This window comes from Rhinopithecus roxellana, chromosome 10 (genome assembly GCF_007565055.1).
Source record: "Rhinopithecus roxellana isolate Shanxi Qingling chromosome 10, ASM756505v1, whole genome shotgun sequence".
NCBI lineage: Eukaryota > Metazoa > Chordata > Mammalia > Primates > Cercopithecidae > Rhinopithecus > Rhinopithecus roxellana.
The window spans coordinates 48,068,724-48,090,704 of NC_044558.1; the positions used below are offsets into that span (position 1 = coordinate 48,068,724).

General features: G+C 43.7%; 1 protein-coding gene across 8 annotated transcripts in view; it reads left to right on the top strand.

The window, feature by feature from the left end:
- Nucleotides 1-21,981, top strand: part of PPM1H (protein phosphatase, Mg2+/Mn2+ dependent 1H) — a 348,124-nt gene that overhangs the window by 248,010 nt on the left and 78,133 nt on the right. For 6 of the 8 annotated variants that reach the window (XM_030939327.1, XM_030939326.1, XM_010381118.2 and 3 more), the window contains exon 9: nucleotides 16,153-16,304. In XM_030939327.1, the coding sequence (XP_030795187.1) occupies nucleotides 16,153-16,304 (152 nt within the window). Of the gene's footprint in view, nucleotides 1-12,362; nucleotides 12,823-13,167; nucleotides 13,322-16,152; nucleotides 16,305-21,981 lie in introns of those variants that run through there. The other 2 variants (XM_030939329.1, XM_030939330.1) reach the window with 2 other exon arrangements.

Sequence of the window (21,981 nt, forward strand, 5' to 3'; positions counted from 1 at the left end):
TTTTTTATAACTCCAGATCGCTTATTTAGCTCACTCTCAATTTTCTAAAATCTAGGTTTTTTTTTTCTTTTATCTGAAACAGCCTTCTTTAAAAGAACAAAGACCTTAGACTGTAGTATCTGAATTCCAGCCCAGCACCAGTGTTACCAGAGGACTGCACAAGCAGTCACAGCCTGTCTTTTCTCTTCCTTAAGGTGGGGTATAAATCCCTATGTTGACATGTTCTTAGGAAAAGCAAATGAAAACATCAGTGAAATTGCGTGGCACAAGATGTGGTACGTGGTCAGCGATAGTAAATATTAGTCTTCCTTCCCCACCGGCTTCTGGAAGGCTTCACACTTAAAGATTCCCTGTATTCACTTTCTTCTTAATAGAGAATGGGCCAATCACAGTGGATCACACCTGTAATCCCAACACTTTGGGAGGCCAAGGCAAGAGAATCATTTGAACCCAGGAGTTCAAAACCAGCCTGGGCAACATGAGGAAAACCTTGTCTCTACAAAAAATAAATAAATAAATAATAAATCCTCCCAAGCATATTATTTATAAATAATGAATTTATAAATAATAAATTAGTGGTACGTGTCTGTAGTCTCAGCTACAGGGGATGCTGAGGTGGGAGGATCGCTTGAGCCTTGGAAGGTTGAGGCTGCAGTGAGCCATGATTGTGCCACTGCACCCCAGCCTGGGTGACAGAGAAAGACCCTGTTTCCCACCACCCCTCCCCACGGAAAAGAGAGAGAATGAAGGCCACAGTGACTCACGCCTATAATCTCAATGCTTTGGGAGGCTGAAGTGGGAGGATCACCTGAGCCTAGAAGTTCAAGATCAGCTTGGACAATATAACGAAACCCTGTCTCTACAGAAAGTTTAAAAATTATCAGGGAATAGTGGTGCACACCTGTGGTCTCAGCTACTCGGGAGACTGAGGCTAGAGAATCACTTGAGTCCAGGAGTTCAAGGCTGCCTTGGGCTATGATGGCACCACTGCTCTCAATCCTTGGTGACAGAGTGAGACCTTGAATCTCGTAATTCCTGCTTTGTTTGGGTTTCCCCATTTTCTCCCATGAAAACATGAATAATATTTAACATGTTTACATCTTAACATTTATAGTCTTCTGATTCTGGGTGACATTTTGTGCCCACGCCAAAATCCCATTTGGGGAAAGATCATATTTTGTTGTATTTTGTGCTTTCTGCAGTCTGGCCCATTCATAAAAAACAATATTGGTGCATATTGACATGGGAAAATGGCTGTGCCATCTGAATCATTGCAGAACATGATTGTTCATACAAAGAGTGTGATGATATACAGAGAAAAGCGTATATGCATAGCCGAAAGTCTTGAAGTTTTAATAAATGGTAACTACTTCTATTTGGAAGAGGAAGAAAAATTTGTTTTAAAGAATTCCCTGGGCACCTCAAAAAAGCCTGGAGGCCATATGATATGGTGGTTAAAAAACTTAGACTGGTAATCAAACTTGGCTTCAAGCTCTATCGCCACACTTACTAAGTGACCTTGAAAAAGTTACTTCCCTGGATCTCAACTTCCTGTTTGGTGAAAAAGAGGCCAATAGAGTCGTTATACTAAGGAATCCAAGGAAAAAAACTAAATGACATATGAAGTACTCCGCACAAATAAATATTAATTCCTAGCATAATAAATATCACTTCCTAGCGCCTCTTCCTAATCCATTACAACAACAAAATTTCACTGGGGTATCATGAGTCCAGTGGTGTTTACTGAGTAGAGCACTGGGGAACATATCTTCAAGGAATTCAGATTTGTGGCTAGTTAGATGGTTAGACTAGCCAAAGAATAACGAGCCATAAAGCATGTGTTTCTTGCTTTCTAAGGGACTAGAGGATTTGGATATAGGAGGGAGAACTATATAATCTAAAGAAGAAGAGAATAGGACAATTTGTTTTAAAAGAAAGGAAGAAATAGTCTAGTGTGAAATAAAATTTGCCTTATGGGGCCATTTGAGTTTGAAAGATTAGCTCGAAAGGCTGTTAGCTCTAATAAAGCTAATTACCACAGAGGTCCTTGAACTGGACCTAAGGCGGTAGATAAGGTCTTCAGCAAGAGGAGTATCTTAGCTGTAACCATGGGAGATGGGGGAGCTGCAGACAGGGCCGTCATTGCAGGACTGAGATTGGCAGTGAGGAGCTGAACTGGTGAAGGGACTGTGGAAACTAAAAGGTGGCACAGTGAGGCAGACTAGATTTAGAGGATGAAGCCGAGTAAAATTTAAAAAACAAGACTTCGCTTTCCAGCCTACATGAAAGGAAGAATGGTGGTACTTGCTGGGGTCTGAAGAGGAAAAAATATGCCTTTTTTTGTTGTAAGTTTTCTGAACCAATTAAAAAAATAGACACTGGAGTCTGGGGTCAAAATAACTTTAATAACTAGTATAAAGGTAGATTGGTTTGGTTAAAATGGTTTGGATTTGAGACCAAAATGGAGTTCTCATTCGTCTGCTCTAGCCCCCAAATCAAACCCATGGAACAGCTGTGGGCTGTCATCTCCCAATCCCAGAGCGGGAAGGTCTTCCTAGTATTTACCTGCTGGAGGACAGGAGCAGAGGGAACAAGCACCACTTACAGACAAATAGGGACCAGAGAAATAATCCAGGGAGTTCAATGTCCCATGTTTCGTCTTTCCAGTCTTATTGGGATAGAGGGCATGGAAGAGTTATATCCTAACACAATTCCTCTGTGCCCTTTTTGACTATAAAACAAACCTCCTCCAAAACTTAAAGGTTTTGCAGAACAATTTCTGTTTCTCTTTCATAGTTCCATTGGTTGACTAGGCTCAGCTAGGTGGCTCTCCCTTAGGACCTCTCACATGGCCACAGTCAGATGTGAGTTGGGGCTGGGGTTGTTCTGAAGACCTGTCGTGGCTAGAAGTCCAAGATGGCTTTCTCACATATTAATGTTGCCTGTCAACTGGGAGTTTAGCTGAGGCAGCAATACATGGCCTCTCCATGTGGTTTTGACTTCCCAGAGCATGGCAGCTGGATTCTGAGAGGAAATATTCTAAGAGTGGGTGGTTCAAGAATCCCAGATAGGCATAGTGGCACATAGCTATAGTCCCAGGTACTCGGAGGCTGAGGTAGGAAGATTGCCTGAGCCCAGGAGCTCAAGGTCAGCCTGAGCCAGATAGTGATACCCCATCTTGAAAGAAAAGAAAAGAAAGAGAAAGAAAAAGAAAAAGAAAGAAAAAAAGAAAGAAAGAGAAAGAAAGAAAAAGAAAAAGAAAAAGAAAGAAAGAGAAAGAAGGAAAGAAAGAAAAGAAAAGAAAGAGGAGGGGGGCCGGGCGCGGTCGCTCACGCCTGTAATCCCAGCACTTTGGGAGGCCGAGACGGGCGGATCACGAGGTCAGGAGATCGAGGCCATCCTGGCTAACACGGTGAAACCCCGTCTCTACTAAAAATACAAAAACTAGCCGGGCGAGGTGGCGGGCGCCTGTAGTCCCAGCTACTCTGGAGGCGGAGGCAGGAGAATGGCGTAAACCCGGGAGGCGGAGCTTGCAGTGAGCTGAGATCCGGTCACTGCACTCCAGCCCCGGCGACAGAGCGAGACTCCGTCTCAAAAAAAAAAAAAAAGGAGGGGGAAGAGAGAGAGAGAGAGGAGAGAGAGAAAGAGAGAAAGAAAGAGAAAGAAAGGGAGAGAGAGAAAGGGAGAAAGAGAAAGGGAGAAAAGAAAATAGTCCCAGGCAGAATCAGCAAGGCTTCTTAAAACCTAGCCTAAGAAATCCCAGAACATCAGCACTGCCACATTCTGTTGGTCAAGGACATCACTAAGGCTAGTCCATGTTTGAGGATAGGGGAATTGGATCCACCTCTTGATGTGAGGAATAACATGCTTGTACAGGAAGGGAAGGAATTGATGGCAGTCATCCTGGAGACAGACATCTGTCATGGCCTTCCTGTAGAAATGCCCTCCCCACTGTGAAATCTTGAGGGTGAAAGTAATAATCATCTGTCTTTCCAGGACTAAGTAATATAAGTTGATGAGTTAGCTAATAAGAAAGGAAATCTAGCAGTGTAAAGGCAGATTTACAAAGAAGCTAATTAAACTTAAGTATTGGGGACCTTCGCTCAGATCAGCCCCTGTGAGTTCTGATTGTTGCCGGAAAATGCAGACAGGCTGTTCCAGATGAGGAGAAGCCAGGTTGCAATCAGGAAACATTTATATAAACATTTCTCAAAGGAAAGGGACCTCATCTTCCAGGGTTCCAGTAACATGTTGTGATTTTTTTTTTCTCATTCTAAATAAACATTCACATTAGTATCTAAATTTGTATTCATAATTACTTTTGTATTCTTAAACAGAGCCCCCAAAATTTCATAAACCTCAGACCTCACAAAACATGTATCCCCCTGCAAAAAGGGAAAATGAGGAGTTCTAAGGATACTTTGTTAGTCTTAAGCATTCATATTTGACAGCTTTCTTGATCCACTCTCCAGCCCTGCGTATCTGTAATATCTCATACTTCTATGTTCTCAATTAGCATGGCACACCCTTGGGGGCAATTTGCCCCCTCCCACCACTGCTGCCACTTTGAATATTTTGGGGGACAAAATCACATTTAGTGTACAGGTGGCCAGGCGTGGTGGCTCACACCTGTAATCCCAGCACTTTGGGAGGCTGAGGCAGGTAGGTCACGAGGTCAAGAGATTGAGACCATCCTGGCCAACATGGTGAAACCCCGTCTCTATTAAAAATACAAAAATTAGCTGAGCATGGTGGCGGGTGCCTGTAGTCCCAGTTACTTGGGAGGCTGAGGCAGGAGAATCACTTGAACCCAGGAGGCGAAGGTTGCAGTGAGCCGAGATCTCACCACTGCACTCCAGCCTGGCAACAGAGCAAGACTCTGTCTCAAAAAACAAAGAGTATACAGGCTGGGTGTGGTACCTCCTGCCTGTAATCGCAGAACTTTGGGAGGCTGAGGCAGGTGGATCACTTGAGGCCAGGAGATCAAGAGCAGCCTGGCCAACATAGTAAAACCCTGTCTCTACTAAAAATACAAAAATTAAGCATGGTGGTGCATGCCTGTAATCCCAGCTGCTTGGAAAGCTGAGGCGCAAGAATCGCTTGAACCCAGGAGGCAGAGGCTGCAGTGAGCTGAGATCACGCCATTGCACTCCAGCCTGAGCAACAGAGTAAGACTCTGTCTCAGAAAGAAAAAAAAAAAGTATGCAGAAGCTACTTTCTTTGATTCTGGTATATTCTTACCTTACATGGGAGAGACTTCATGATGTGGCCTGTGCATCTCCATCTCTAACTCTCAAGTCTGGCTATAAAAATCAGTTGTGTGCATCTGTGTGTCATTTACATGGCTTGTTCTCATTTGGCCAATGACTTGAGATTTGCCAACCAGCTGTTGGAATAAAACTTGAGATTTACTCTGACACACACCAAAAAACAAACTTAGCAACTCACAAAATTCATGGTCACACAACAGAAACCAACCTGTATGTGTCAAACATTTCCTCTCACTGGAGATTGTTGCCCTCTGATCCCCTCCTGAAAAATAATAATTTCATTTGGATGTTTCAGTTAAATATGCTGTATCTTTTTTATATTTATTGCATTAATGCATATAAGAATGTTTAGAAGTTGGTTTAAAAAAAGCAAATCCTGGGCCTGGTGACTCATGCTTGTAATTCTAGCACTTTAGGAGACCAAGGTAGGAGGTTGGCTTGAGCTCAGGAGTTCGAGCCAGCCTAGGCAACATAGTGAGACCCTGTCTCTAAAAACAACACAAAACTTAGCCAGGCATGGTAGTGTGCACCTGTAGTACCAGCTACTTGGGAGGCTGAGGTGGGAGGATTCATCGCTTGAGCCCAGGAGGTGAAGGCTGTGGCGAGACATTGCACCAGTGTACTACAGCCTGGGCCACAGAGGAAGACCCTGTCTTTGAAAAAGAAAAAAATGCAAATCCCTGGAATCCACCTCCTGAAAATCTGAATCATTGATCTAGGATGAGTTCTAAACATTTTTACATTTTGGATAATTCTGTAGTAAGTGATCTAAAGACCACTCTTTGAGAAACAGATAATGTCACAGGATCCTTAGGGTGTTGCTTCACCAGCCAGAAACCTCTATGGCTGGTGGTGTCTTTGCCTAAGTTTTGCTCAGGCCCCCTGGGCCAGTTCTGCCCACTCAGCCTGGCAGGCTGCACTCAGCTTTTGCTACCGGCCCAGAGCCCATGCTTGCCAAGAGTGAGCCAGGCACAGAGCAGTGAGGGGTGTGTGAGTGATTAAGCAAGTATGGGGTTCAGCCACTACACACACCCAGACATACTGCCTGTGGCACCAGCACAGGTGCCAGTTCCCTGCCGTGGCTGAACCAGGCATACCACAAGTGGCTTCCATTGTGGGCACCGGGGAATGCAGTGGTGCCTGAAAGCTTGGAGGTATCAGGAACTGTAGAGCCCCAAAGAGGGTGTCACAGCCGTGGCTCGGGGAGCTCCTAAGTCTGGGTTCCCCAAAGGGCCATGGCTCTTTCCTTCTCTTTTCTCTCCTCCTCTTTGCCTGCAGTGTGGCAAGAGGGAGGCATGTTTCAGCCCTGTTTGTGTTACAACAGTGGGTCCTGAGTTCTTGTCCCACATCCAGGAATAATGAGGTACATGGGCAACTGGAGGATAAGCAAGGCCAAGAGGTACTTTATTGAGCGATAATACAGCACCCAGGAGACCTGAAGTGGGTAGCTTCTTTCCACAGGCAGGTTGTCCTGATGAGTGCAGCCCTCAGTGGAGAGGAGACCCAGAGTGGGTAGCTCCTATCTGCAGGCAGGTTGTGCCATTGTTTCTGTGAGTCTGGCTGAGTCTGGGGTTTTTACAGGCTTCAGAAGGGAGGAAGTGCATACTGATTGGTTCATGGGTGGCCATAAGTGGGCCAGAAAAAGCACCATAAGTTCTCCAGGTCGTGAGCTCCACCTGGAACTGCCCACCTGGCTCCCATGCTTCAAGCTATCCCTGGCTTGAAGGTGCTGCTTCACCAGGGACCTGCCCCTTTCCACCCAGGAACCTGTCTGCCTCCTGCTGCCATCAACATGTCATCCATGACACCCTGGCTGTCTGCATCAAGAGGTGCCTGCAGGCCCACCTTGAGCCACCCTCAGCCCTTCCCCTTGGCCTCCCTCTCATGCTTGGTGGCGACCAAAGTCCAGAGGTGGCTGAGGTGGCAGGGGGCTGGCACATCAGTGCTGCCCCAAGCCCCCACACACCCAGCCAGGTCACGACAGTGCCCAGGCTCAGCCACAACTTTGCTCCACACTGGAGTGGGCACTGGCAGCTGAGAGAGGCCAGGCAGCAGGAGCAGGCACTTCTGAGCCTGCAGGGGCAGGGGTACTTCCAAGGCACCCAAGAGCATAGGGATGCCTGGGTCTGCAGCCATGTTTGGGTGGCTGCACCTGCACCCGGAAGGAGAGGGCTCCTGCCCCACCAACTTGGGGGCTCCCACCAGGTCCATGGAGCACACAGCCCAGTTGTGCCACCCCTGCTACAGCCAGCATCTTTGCAGCAGCTGCTCCAGACTGCTACTGCCATCAGTAAGCTGTTCTTCACTGTGCTGCAGGAACTTGCTTTACAATCCTAAAATGGGTTTGTGATGCATCTATATTGTAGTCCCAGATTGTGTGATTCACTCCTACAATGCACGTGGCTCATGCCAGGCTGGTGGGTTAAGGATATGATATACCTCATTCTGCACTTGAACAAGCTACGTCTTGGGCTTCTTGCTACCAGAACAACTGCAATCAGTGGGATTGACTTTGTCACACAGCAAGTATCCCACAGTTTACCTGTGGTGATTGTATCTCCCCTTCTAAGGCAGCATGCATAACACCTTGCTCGCTGGCTCGTGAGATCTCTGAAAACCTTCTGTGGTGAAGAGTCCTGTAAAGTAGTGACACTGATTCTTTTAGTCCCAATGGCCAGAAGCAGCAGTCATTTTATTATTTATATGTCAGGTGACCATCTTACTTAACCCCTCAACCAGGAATTTTCAAGAATCAAAGGGGACACTATTAATAATTATGCTGGGAAAACAGGTGCAAACCAAAACTATTGGAGCAAACAGGGATATGTGGTCACTCTCTCACTCTCTGCCTTACCTACCTCCTGGATAGACTTGAGGCAACTCGGTTCATCTGTTCTGCACCCTCATGTTTGCATTCACAGGTTAGGATTTCTTCTGATGCTTATCTTTGCAAATGGACATTTTTGTGAAGATAGACTTATTCCTCAAATAATTATTGAGCTATATTGAAACCCATTCATTCACTAATTCATTCAATGGTCCTTTGGATTTACTGGTGAACAAACCATTGGAAACCCAGAGACTTGTAACATGCCAGGCCTTGTGTGTAGAAAGTGGAAACTTTATGCAATAGCAGCCAGGCATTGGTTATACCTTCAGGCTCTCTGCACAATATCTCCTATTTTAGCTGGTTTAGTCAGAAACTTTTTGAGCTATTATATTGTATCTACCCTCCAAATTCAAATGTTTGGTCTGTAGACTCCAAAAAACAAACTCTCAAGAATATCTATGGCATATTTCAAGTATAAATGTATACCTGCAGCCAAAACAGCTCCTTTTGCATAGTATGAGCAGCCAACATATTTGTAACACTTCGGTGTCACTGGACTCACTTGCAGCCCAATGTTCTGAAGTCCTGTGGTCAGTCACATCAAAGCCTGATGCTGTGATGAGAGTTGGAGGATGTTGGAGCCATGAGCAGCCCTAGTGACCACCTAGGTCTAACCTCTCATTTCACAAACAGAGACAGGGAAGATTTGAGAAGTCTAGCCTCACCCTCCCCACTCCCCAGGGGACATCAGTACTGTGGCCAAACCAAGCAAGGTAAAGCTGCCCAAACACACCAGCCCTTTCTCACATCCCCAGGCTTTGGCCCCTGCGGCTTCCTCTTCACGTAAGGCATACAATGTCCAGCTTATCCATCCAAGGAATTGGTACCCCCTTTAACTTTGATATTCCAAGCAAATGGTCTGTAAGCTTTGAAACTGAATGAATAAAGTGATTTTGCCTAATAAGCAGAGGTGGGTTTCAAACCCAAGTCTTCTGCCACCAGATTCAGTGTTTGTTTCATGACATCAAGTAGTGTAGATAGAATACTACAGAGAATTTGGGTGCAGTTTTGGTAGCCTGCTAGAATGCCAGTCTTGAAATGATCAACTTGTTTTATAGGACTGCAGGAAGTATGTTGGTGTTTTATTTTCTTCTTGTTGTAAGTGTCATTTTCAAGGATATATAGGTTGAGCTGTTGGGTTGGACACATGAAGTAGAAGGGATAAGATTTCATCTCTTTGTTTCCCACCAACTATTGGCAACATTTACCTTGGGAACCACCTTTGGCTATTTCTGCCAGGAAACACTATTGAGAGCTCCAATCACTGCTATTTTAAATGAAACTTTGGGAATGGAATCCCTGTTCCCCTGAGCCCACTCTTAATCCTTTCCTTCTACCAACTAGACAATATTCAGATGCGGTTGCCCTGAGATCAGCACCATAAAAGAATTAAAATTGGCAGTTCCCTTCCACATTATTTGATCTTAATTACAGTTTTGTGAGAGAAGTAGAGCAGTTGTTATAATATTTCCTTTTTCTTGTGTTTTTCAGTTTTTAAAAAATGATTTCAGAGATAGGAAAATTGAGCCCTAGGCCAGGTGTGGTGGTGTGTATGTGTAATTCCAGCACTTTGGGAGGCCAAGGTGGGCAGATCTCTTGAGCTCAGGAGTTTGAGGCCAGTCTGAGAAACATGAAGTTTGTTTCTACAAAAAGTAAAAAAGTATAAGTGGTGTGCGCCTATAGTCCCAGCTACTTAGGAGGCTGGGAGGGTTGCTTGAGTGTGGGAGGCTGAGGCTACAGTGAGCCAGAGTTGTGCCACTGTACTCCAGCCTGGGCAACACAGCAAGACCCTGTCTCAAAAAAAAATTAAAATTAAAATTAAAAAGGTAGATCTTCTCAAGTCACAAGGCTTGTTAGAAGCAGAGACCTGAAGCAAGGCTTCTGATAAGAAGGGCAAGCCTCTTTCTCTTCCACAAAGCCAGTCCTGAGCTGCAGGAGCTCATTGTCCTACATTGAGTACTTAAAAGGGAAAAACCAGTTTGGAGAATCTGCTGAACTGATCAAGATGTAAAAGCCGTGAGGGCATCCTAGAGAAGCAGCAGAGATTTGGCAAATGGAAGAATTGATGGATTCTTTTTAAAAGTAGCTTTAAGAAGCCAGCGTCAGCTTATAGTGGTATGAGCCCTCCTAACATGCCACTGAAATATTATCAGTAATAAGGCAAAGATGGGAGCAAGTATTACACAAACGCTGAAAGCAGCAGCCTACAGCCTAGCACTAAGTGGAGGTGCTGTATTAAAGAGTTGCTTGTCACAGGCTCCTGTGTAAAATAAGTGCCCAATGTTGACATTAAGGACATCTCTTAGTGCTCTGAAACCGAGGGCTCTGTGATAGCAGTCAGCATTTGGCTCATTCAGAGCACATTAGTCAACGTTCTTGTTTGCCCTCAGACTTATTCCTGCTTCCCCACTCTGAATGTTTATTGGCAGCTCCCCTGAAAACAAAGGAAGAAAAGGAAAGAGTTTGCCACTTCTGTTATATATCAGCACATTACATTTTCTTGATGATTTGGAAGTGTCACAATTAACAAACTAAATCTGTTGGATCACCGTGAAATGAGGGGGTCTTCTGAAAGTATCTTGTATGTTTAATTTGTTTCTTCCTCTCTCCTTCCCCTGTTTATGCTTTGTCTCAGCAAGTATGTCCTGAAGACCTACTGTGGTTTACACTATAGAAGATACTGCTAGACCCACAGAGGAAATACAAATTGGGATTTCTGGGCCTTCAGAAGTTGAATTTTGGTGGGACAGTAAGATGACTAACTCCCTGGGTGTTCATTGTAACCTGGACAGGGGTAAATACCCAATAAGGAAATGCTTTCTTTGGTTGTGAATTGAGTGCTAGTCACAATGCTCTGTTCTGGGCACAAAAACCGATAGGATAAGATGGACCTTACCCCTAAAGGAGTTTCTCATCTGTTACAGTTTTTCAAGGTGAGATTCCCCCCACCACTTGCGTCAGAATTCCCTGGGGTCCTTGTTGAAGTATGCAGCTCAGATCTGTACGATCAGACTCTTAAAGGTAGGATCTTTGAATCTTAATTTGGTTACGGTAGCACTCCAGGTGATTCTAAACACATTTAGGTTTGAGAATATCTAATCTTTTAGAAGAGATAGAAAAGTGGGCCCTGAAAGGCTGATAACAAAGATGCCAGCGGTGTTTCAGGGCCAGCGTGCTGTTTGTCAGTTGCCTGTCTCCTTTGTTGTGATCAGATCATAAGGAAAGCTTCAGAAGCCTCATGAGGCGATGGAGCACATTCACTTTTTGTTCTTCACCTGGTTGTTCTGGCAAAAGCAATAATATTCTGCCATATTCCAGATTCAGATTCCGCTGAGATGGGATCAGCCTTGTCAGTCTTCCAGGGTAGATCAGATGCTATGTATCACTCTCTGTACCTAAAGGATAAGGCACAGAGCTTCATCTCTGTGAGACAATCGGTTTCAACTACTATTCATTCAGTGAACCAGGTGTTAGGTTGGGCATTGAAGATACAAGGAGGGGAAAAACAGTCCCAAGCCTCATGGTGTTTACAGCCTAGTGTCAGGACAGGGCCATAAATCGATGATTACAGTTTCATACAAAACTGATAGACAAAGGTTTACCCACAGTGAAGCACATAGGTAAATGTTACATTAGTGGGTGTGAAAGGATTGTGCCTGCAGAGGACCAGGGAAAAGAAAGATGGCCTCTCTTTGGTCCTCCTCAGGATTGCTTTGGCAGGAGAGAGTGGCACTCACCTTTCTCAGCCCCCCTTCTTCACCACCAGTCTAACACTGAGTAACAGAAACCCAAAGGAAGGTTGGGGCGGTGCAAGAAGGGACCCATGGGAAATTGACTTGCTCAGATGGTACCTTCTCAGAGAGGCCCACAATGACCTCATCTTCTAAAATGACACTGTTGTTCTCCTTACCATGCTGGATTTTTCTTCAGAGCATCTGTCATCTTCTGACATTGTAATTTATTTGTGTGTCTGTCTCGTCTACTAGTTTAGAAGTTGTGAGAGGCTTTGTCAGTTTTGTTCACTGTGTCCCCAGTGCCTAGAAAACAAGTTGGCACACAGCAAGTATGCAATAAAAGTGTCTGAAGGCAGCAGAAAGGCAGGTCCACACAGGTCCCATTTTTCAGCTGCTCGGATTATATTGCTCTGAAAAACTGCAAGAATCTCAAGGATTCGTCTGGCTTTTCTCTCCCTTTCTTGGCAGATGGGAACCCAGGAAGGAGCCATTAGAAGGTCTGACCATGTTCCCCAGTCCCACTTCAAAGGCTTTTCTGTAGCACACCTGTCCCCTCCAGGGCTGCAAAGACTCTTCCAGATGTCTGAGTCCTGGGGAGCTTCAGAGCCCATTAGTTTGATGTGAGGCTTCCAGGAACATTAAGAAGCTATTTAAGGAATTGAACAGGGGAACTTTGAGGATGTGAGTATGGTCCGATTGGGTAAGGCCAACAACAGCTTCAGGGAGGGAAGGTCAGGACTCCAGAGCCCCGTGGAATCCTTTGAAGCCTTTGCTGCTGGGGAGGATGAGCACACAGTGGGATGACTTGCACGGCAGTCCAATTCTTCTGAAAACATTTTTCCAAAATGTTCTGCATCACAGGTTAACGTATAAGACACGAGTTGTAAGTGGAAAGTTAGCAAAGATTTTTGGAAACTGGCTAAAGGGCAGGAAACAGGGTGGTTGTAAAAACCTCAAAAGATGTTAATTGGGGAGTGCTTCACGAACCAGGGTTGTGATCAGCTTTTTATTATTTTCATAAAAATTACATGAAGAATGGTCTTGACAAGGATTTTCATGTTTGCTAAATAAACTACATTAGGGAGCCAAGCATAGAAATGGGAACAGTAGAATTAGGGAAAGATTACATTTATTGATGGAATTGATGAGTAGCATTTTATAACGTGTGTATGTATCAACTCACATCCATTCTGTTGGCCAGATTTCCATTTGAGTGTGGGCAAGACAACTTCAGCTTGAATAACACAACCTGTCACATTTCTTGTGTCAGCAGGAACACTTTAAAGAAGGTTTGGCACCCTACTCATAGAGCAGACTCTGAAATTAAATGGATGTTATCTGCAGACCTGAACCCTGTCTTTTAGAAGAAGCTGCAAGGCAAATGGAATCTCCTGTTTAACTACCAACATAAGACTGGGACATCCACATCTCACCACCTCTTATGACTCAATATTGTCTATCAGATGGAGTTCAAATTATCCCAAAAATTTATTATAGATATAACCCAATAAGAAGCTAGGAATCAATCCCCCAAACACTATTTTTTTTTTAAAAAAAAAGACTGGGTCTCACTCTGTCACCCAGGCTGGAGTGCAATGGCACAGTCATGGCTTACCACAGCCTCAAACTCCTGGGTTCAAGCAATTCTCCTGCCTCAGCCTCCCAAGTAGCTGGAACCACAGGCATGCACCTACCATGCCCAGGGTCTCACTGTTTTAATTTTTGTAGAGACAGGGTCTCACTATGTTGCCCAGGCTGGTCACGAACTCCTGGCCTCAAGTTATCCCCCTGCCTTGGCCTCCTAGCAGTGTCTTTCAAGCAAAGTTATTGTATACTGAAAGTAACAACACAGTGAACCAGTACTTGAAGCTAGGAGCCCAGAGGTGACATTTACAGTCTGTCTAGAGCCCACTCTAAGGAACAGTCTCCACAGTCGTCATAAAGTCCACTGAGCCATTGATTCCCTTGTGTACAAATCTGGCCCAGTAGGAATCCTCTCTGACCTTGCTACTCAGGGCTCAGTCTGTGAACCTGCAGCATTGGCATCACCTGGGAGGAAGCTGAACCACAGCTCTCAAGCCCACCCAGAACTGAATTGTAATCTGGATTTTAGCAGGATCCCTAGCTGATTTCTGTGCACATTAATAGTTAAGAAGTTAAACTCTGACACACCCAAGAATCATAGAAAATAAAGCATAGGAGGGTTGCTTGTTTCTGACAGAGTGAAAATTGGACCACATTCGTCAGTGACCTGAGGACAGAATTCTGACATTTGGGACTTTCTGGTCTGCTGGAAACTGAAGCTTTCCTGTTTTCTTTAATTTGGTTTAAAAGGCTAGTGCCTTCTGCAGAACATAAGTTTAGCCTGAAGTGAGCATGCCTTTTGAAAAGAAGATGTTAAACGCCAGTGCAGTGTACCCCTGAGTGTTCTTCCCTTGAGCACGGCTCATGTGCTGGGCCATTAGCTAATTGTTACCTTCTTGTTCACAGTCCACAGAGGCCTGGCGCCTGGCGGCTGCTTTTCATTTGAGCTCATTCACCCAGGGCCCTGTGGATAGACATTTTGTTGTGTTCTGCTGCTGGGAATAGGCTGTCAGCCCACAGGACCAGCCCCACGGCAGGGCATGACTAGCCTGGACAAACCTTTCTAAAACACAGGAGGCTTGGCTTTCAAAGACCTCAACACATTCAGTCTCTAGGCTGAGGTGATATGATTGTCTCTAGATCTGAGGTGACATAACAATGGCTGTGCCATGAGACACATGCCCTGACCCGTCGCTTTCACTCAGACTTGCGTTTAAAAAATACAGGAATGGGCTGGGCGTGGTAACCCCTGTAACCCCAGCACTTTGGGAGGCTGAGGCGGGCGGATCACTTGAAGCCAGGGGTTCCAGACCAGCCTGGCCAACATGGTAAAACCCCGTCTCTACTAAAAATACAAAAATTAGCTGGGTGTAGTGGCATACGCCTGTAATCCCAGCTACTTGGGAGGCTGAGGCGGGAGAATCGCTTGAACCCTGGAGGCGGAGGTTGCAGTGAGCTGAGATCATGCCACTGCACTGTAGCCTGGGCAACAGAGTGAGGGACTCCATCTCAATTTAAAGAAAAAAACAAAGAAAGAAAGAAAATAGAGTAATGAGGGAGGCCGAAGGAGATTGACTAAATTGACTTGCTCTCAGTTCATGAGATGGTGTAGTCAGGGGTTGATTCTGCCAAACTAGGAGGGAAGAGCAGTGAAACCCCAAACCCCTCTCCACACATCCCTATCCCTCCCCACCCACATTGAAGTAGGATGAACATAGAATTGTGGCCTAGCCCACAAGTACTAAGCCCACCTCTTAGGCTCATTCACAAATGTGTATTAGGCTCCACGTGTCTATATAGCAAGTCTCCAAGGGAGACTATCCCTGGCCACAAAGCTTGCTGTGAGGCTTGATTTTTATTCTTACTAGTTTTGCCTAGACTGCCTCATTCTCTTTCAAGAGCTTAGGTGGGTGTTGAAATATCCAAGTCATTTAAGGTGCTAGACATGAGGAAAGACTTAAAGTTTTTCAAGACAAAGACATACTTTGGAGGTTCGGGGTGAGCATGTATCTTCTGTGAGCCTCAGTTGAGGCTCCTGAAACCTGAAGGTAGTGTCAGAGCCCCATCCTTATGTGAGAGGAGTTGGCTCCTTGGGCCTCAGAGCAGGTAAGGCAAGAAAGGTTTCAAGTGAGTGCATTAAATAGAATGTCTCCTTACTCCTAGACAAATACATGTAGAGCAGCTACTAAGAATCCTGAATTGACTTTATCTCCCCTACAGACTGAGAGCTCCTCTGAAGGAGAAAAATCAGATATTTAACTTTGCATTTATAGCACTTGGCACAGGGTAGGCCCTTAATAAATGTTTGTTGAATGAATACGCAAAGGAAGACAGCAAACAAGCTCACTGCTGATCTTCTGGCTAGCATAAAATCCACTTGCAAATCATCATTCTGACTATACCTCAAGCATTATATTTTCAATTAATTTCTTCTGTGTCAATTACTAAGCCCACCTCTTAGGCTCATTCACAAATGTGTATTAGGCCCCATGTATCTATATAGCAAGTCTCCAAGGGAGACTATCCCTGGCCACAAAGCTTGCTGTATAATGAAGTACCCTACAATGAAAACCACCAGGCTGGCAGGAAAAGGGAAGGGGAATCAGAAGTCAGTTTGTTAGGGAGAATAATATGCTTCCAATTTCTTAAGTGGTGGCATTCCTGTTTTTTTCAGGTAAGAATCTACGATCTTTCAAAATATGATCATGGAGCAGATGATGTGCTGATCTTGGCCACTGATGGACTCTGGGACGTTTTATCAAATGAAGAAGTAGCAGAAGCAATCACTCAGTTTCTTCCTAACTGTGATCCAGATGATCCTCACAGGTTTGTGCATTTCTACAATTGTAGGGCTGTTCCTCAAGCATTCTTCCATGACATGCCTGAAATAAATAATAATCATGCAGTTTTCATCATTCATGACTTAGAGGCTGATATGGATGGTACAGTAACCAAACTGCAGAAGGGATTACCTTTCTTGTAAGAGGTACTTTCTGACCGGGCGTGACAGCTCATGCCTATAATCCCAGCACTTTGGGAGGCCAAGGCAGATGAATCATAAGGTCAGGAGTTCTAGACCAGCCTGGCCAACATGGTGAACCCCTGTCTCTACCAAAAATACAAAAATGAGCCGGGCACGGTGGCTCAAGCCTGTAATCCCAGCACTTTGGGAGGCCGAGACGGGCGGATCACGAGGTCAGGAGATCCAGACCATCCTGGCTAACACAGTGAAACCCCGTCTCTACTAAAAAATACAAAAAACTAGCCGGGCGACGTGGCGGGCACCTGTAGTCTCAGCTACTTGGGAGGCTGAGGCAGGAGAATGGCATAAACCCGGGAGGCGGAGCTTGCAGTGAGCTGAGATCCAGCCACTGCACTCCAGCCTGGGCGACAGAGCCAGACTCCGTCTCAAAAAAAATAATAATAATAATACAAAAATTAGCTGGGCGTGGTGGTGGGCACCTGTAATCCCAGTTACTCGGGAGGCTGAGGCAGGAGAATTGCTTGAACCTGGGAGGTAGAGGTTGCAGTGAGCTGAGACCACGCCACTGCACTCTAGCCTGGGCAACAGAGTGATCCTGTGTCTCAAAACAAATCCAAAAAAAGAGGTACTTTCTCTGCCAAATAAAAATCCTCCTTAAGTTGAACCTAGATGCAAGTGGTAAAGAATTTGAGTGTTTAGGCATTTCAGCAGCATACCTTTCTCACATTTCTATTTCCTCTAAACTATCCTCTAAAGTAGAAATAATCCCATTTTTGATCCTGTTGATGAGAGTGATGGCAAATGCAACCCAGCATTGATGGTCATCCATTGGAGAATTGTTTCTTTTGAGAGATACTTGGTAAGGAGAGAAAGACCCAAGTTAAGTATTTCTTACAGTCTAGTGGCAGTGTAAATAACCTAAACATCCTCAGAAGACTCTCAGAAATAAACAGAAACTACCTCTCGAGAAAGGCAGCTTTAACTAGAACACAAGTTACCATGAGTAAAAGCCAGCAGGAGTAACAGAGAAATCAGAATTGGACTTGTAAATACTTCTTTATTGGATTTAGCATTCAAAAATATAAATATTTTTAGCTGGGTATGGTGACACACGCCTGTAGTCTCAGCTATTTGGGAGGCTGAGGCATGAGAATTGCTTGAACCTGGGAGGCAGAGGTTGCAGTGAGCCAAGATTGCGCCACTGAACTCCAGCCTGGGTAACAGAGCAAGGTACAGTCTCAAAAACAAACAAAAGTAAGCCAACAAAAATATAAATATTTTAACATGCTTCAGCAGTTTTTTTTAGCCAAGCATGGTGGCTCACACCTGTAATCCCAACACTTTGGGAGATGATACAGGAGGATCACTTGAGCCACAGGAGTTCAAGACAAGCCTGGGAAACATGGTGAAATCCCATCTTTACAAAAATTAGCTGAGCATGGTGGTGCAATGCCTGTAGTTCCAACTACGGGAGGCTGAGGTGGGATTGCCTGAGCCCAAAAGGCAGAGGTTGCAGTGAGCCAAGATAAACCGCACCACTGCACTCCAGCCTAGGCAGCAGAGTAAGACTCTGTCTCAAAACAAACAAAAAAATTTAAAGCATTTAAAATATGAGTCTTAAAAGAGACTAAAAAAATGACTAAACAATTTTTAAGAAAATGGAATTCTAGAGATGAAAAATATAAAAACAGGAATTAAAAATTCACTGAATTAAACAGATTAGAGCTAGTTGAAGAGAACACTGGTGAACTAAAAAATTGATCTTAATAATCCAGAATATGGCTTAGACAAAGAGAAAAGAAAATGTGAAATGAGATTAAGAGACTAAAAAGAAGCCCTAAGGTGCTCTAAAAGAATTCCAAAAGGATAAACTATAGAAGATGGGAAGAAGTTATGGAATTTTTTGACAATACTAAACCTAAGATTCAGAAAGCCTGACAAATCTCTGGAAGGAGAAATAAAATAGTGAAACTGAAGAACAGCTGAGTGCAGTGGCTCATCCCTGTAATCCCAGCACTTTGGGAGGTGGAGGCGGGCAGATCACCTGAGGTCAGGAGTTCAAGACCAGCCTAGCCAACATGGTGAAACTCCCATCTCTACTAAAAATACAAAAATTAGCCAGGCATGGTGGTGCATTGGTATAATTCCAGCTACTCAAGAGGCTGAGGCATGAGAATTGCTTGAACCCAGGAGGTGGAAGTTGCAGTGAGTTGAGATCATGCCACTGCACTCCAGGCTGGGAGACAGAGTGAGACTCTCTCTCAAAAAAAAAAAGAGAAAGAAACTGAAGAACTTTAACCTCTTTGCCTCCCAAAAAGATACTAAAAGCAGCCAGGAAAAAAAAAAAAAAAGACATTTGGACTGACAGCCAACTTTCAAAAGCAAACGGTGCCAATGATGGGATTATGTCTTCAGTTGGCTAAGAAAAAAATAACTGTTAATCTAGAAATTTTAGATGTAGTAAAACTATCAATAATAAGGAGAAGTAAACAAATTTTCAGGCAAAACTTAAACTGATACATATTGCTGCCAACTAACCTCTTCTGAAGAAATTTCTACAGGGTGTGCTCAGATAAGAAAAGGAAATGATCCCAGAGGAAATATTTGAGAAATAAAATGGATTATTAAGCTAAAATATTAGTAAACATGTGGATATATTTAAATAAACATTGACTATGTAAAACAGTAATAAGAATGTCTAATGTGTGGGGTTTAAAATGATAGAACTAAAATACTGCATAAAAATAGTGTACAAATTGTCAACGAGGGGTGTTACTCAACTCACATGCTGTGCTTCTTTTGAGAAGTTAATGGTGTTTAAATAGCTAAGAAAACTGTTAAAATAATAGAAAGGGTAACTTCTAAACTAGTAAAGGAGAGGAAACTCACATGGAGTAAAAACCAAACTTCTAAACAACTTATGAATCAAAGGAAAAAATTATTATGAAAATTAGGAAGTACCTGGGCCTGAATAATAATACATATCAAAACTGTAAAGGCTGGATTTTTTAGCTTTTTTTTTCTAATTTAATAAACTAAGCATAGATAAAGACCCCACTCACCTCTGACCTGCCAGAATTGATTATTATCCCTCTATGCCATGAACTAACTTTATCCAAAGCATCCCCCTGTGTCACAGGGAACCTCTGGCCACAAGATCCTGATTTCTGAAAACAGAGAAGAAAAGAAAGAAACACTTAACCACAGAGAAAGATATTTCTCAGAGTGAGGCCCTAAGGGCTGACTTGTGTTACTTGGCTAGTTCGGTCTATATTCTTTGCATAAATGTACACAAAAGAATTCTTTTTTTTTTTTTTTTTTTTGAGACGGAGTTTCGCTCTTGTTGCCCAGGCTGGAGTGCAATGGCAAGATCTCAGCTCACCACAACCTCCACCTCCCAGGTTCAAGCGAATCTCCTGTCTCAGCCTCCCTAGTAGCTGGGATTACAGGCATGTGCCACCATGCCCGGCTAATTTTGTAGTTTTAGTAGAGACAGGGTTTCTCCATTTTGGTCAGGCTGGTCTCAAACTCCCGACCTCAGGTGATCCACCTGCCTCTGCCTCCCAAAGTGCTGCGATTACAGGCATGAGCCACCATGCCCAGCAAGAATTCTTATAACTTAAAGGCTCTAAGGAGCCAAAGGAGTGAAGCTGTCTACCTAAGTTGATCCATAGAATCAGTACAATTATACTCAAAATATCAATAGTGTTTTTATGGAGCCCAGCAGTTCCATTCTTAGGTCTGTACCCTGGAGCGGTGGTTCTGAAAAGCATGGTACTTTGAGCTACGTGGCATCTGCAGCACCTGAGAACTTGTTAGAAATGCAAATTTTGGCTGGGCATGGTGGCTCATTACAGGTCACACCTGTAATCCTAACACTTTGGGAGGCTGAAGCAGGAGGATCACCTGAACCTGGGAGTTCAAGACCAGCCTGGGCAACATAGTGAGACCCTATCTCTACTTATATATATATTTTATAAAAATTTTTTTTAAAAGAATTGCAGATTTTCAGGCCCCACCTGAAATCAAAACTCCAATGGCAGGACCAACCATTTGTGTTTTAACAAACCATCCAGGTGATTCTGATGCCACTAACATTCGAGAACATACACCCCTGGAAAAACTTGCATTGTCATTCATGCAAGAAGATATTCACAGAATTGTTTTTACAGAAACTGGAAGTAATTTGCATGTCCAGTGGTGGGATAGGTAAACAAAAAATGGGATACTTTATGGCACCTCCCCTACCCCCAAAATGAGCCAAAGCTGTGCTCATTAACAGGGAAGAACCTCAAAAACATAATGTTGAGTTTAATAAGCCATAGAGGAATACATATATTAGGATTCTATTTACATGAAGTGAAAACTACCAATATATTATTTAGGGATATAGACATTAAAATTATAACAAAAACCAAGAGAATTGGCCCAAAATTCAAGATAATGGTTACTTTGAGAGGAGAAGAGGCAGGTACCAAGGGAAATATATGCTTGAGGCCTGTTGGGTTTCTACGATATTTACTTGATAATATTCTGCTCCTTCAAGTAGATGGCAGGTTATTGTTGTGTTATTTTTAAACTATAAATGTTATATACATCTGTTTGTATGTAAAATATGAGAGGCAGGGTAGTCTAGTGGTTAAGAGCCTGTAAAATCTATAATTACTTCCCCAGTTGAATTTTGGCTCTTCCCCTTCTAGACTTAGGACCTTGGGAAAATGTCTTAACTCTTCTATGACTTTGATTCTTCATGTGTAAAATGGAGATTCCAGTAGTATTAACCTCATACATATATATTATTAGGTGAAGGGCCTAATAGATAATAAGCACTTATAGACATGTTTGTTGTCATTATGTATCATATATTTCACAACAGAAATTCAGGAAATGTGAAGGTAGACCATCTGTCTCCTCCTAGAATTGTTTGATATAATTTAGCTCAGGTGCAGAGGAATTGATGACACTATAATTAAATATTCTTTTATTTGAATTTGAATGTGTTTTTCGCCTTTCAAGTTTCAAGTTATGTATCCCACTTGTTAGCAACATTCTCATGTTGATTTTTCTCTACTACGATTATTTTTATAAAGCTTTGCAAAGCCAGCTGCCAGTTATACATTAAAAGGCACTCAGCAATTTTTTTCTGTGTCTAAGCTGGCTTGGTCTTTCTTACCAGCCTGTCTTTTTCAGGGTGATAAATCTGTACGCCAAGGAGTGGTAAACTGTGGGCAGTGTGCACATGCCAGGTCAGAGCAGGCTCCTGGGGTCCACAAGAACTGTTGCCTAAGGAGGCAGGGTTCACAAGGATCTCTTTGGAACAAACAGGATGGGAAAGAAAAAATGTTTTCAGTATGCCTTTTGGGGAAGATGGGCAAACCTAAGCAATAGAAAGAATCCTATATCGGATAGATGAATGAATGAAAGGGAAAATTGTGAGGGGAGCACAGTTTATCAGCAAGAAATAAACTCTCAGACTGCAGACTAGACAATTATGGTTGTAAAGACAGGTGCAATGGTGCG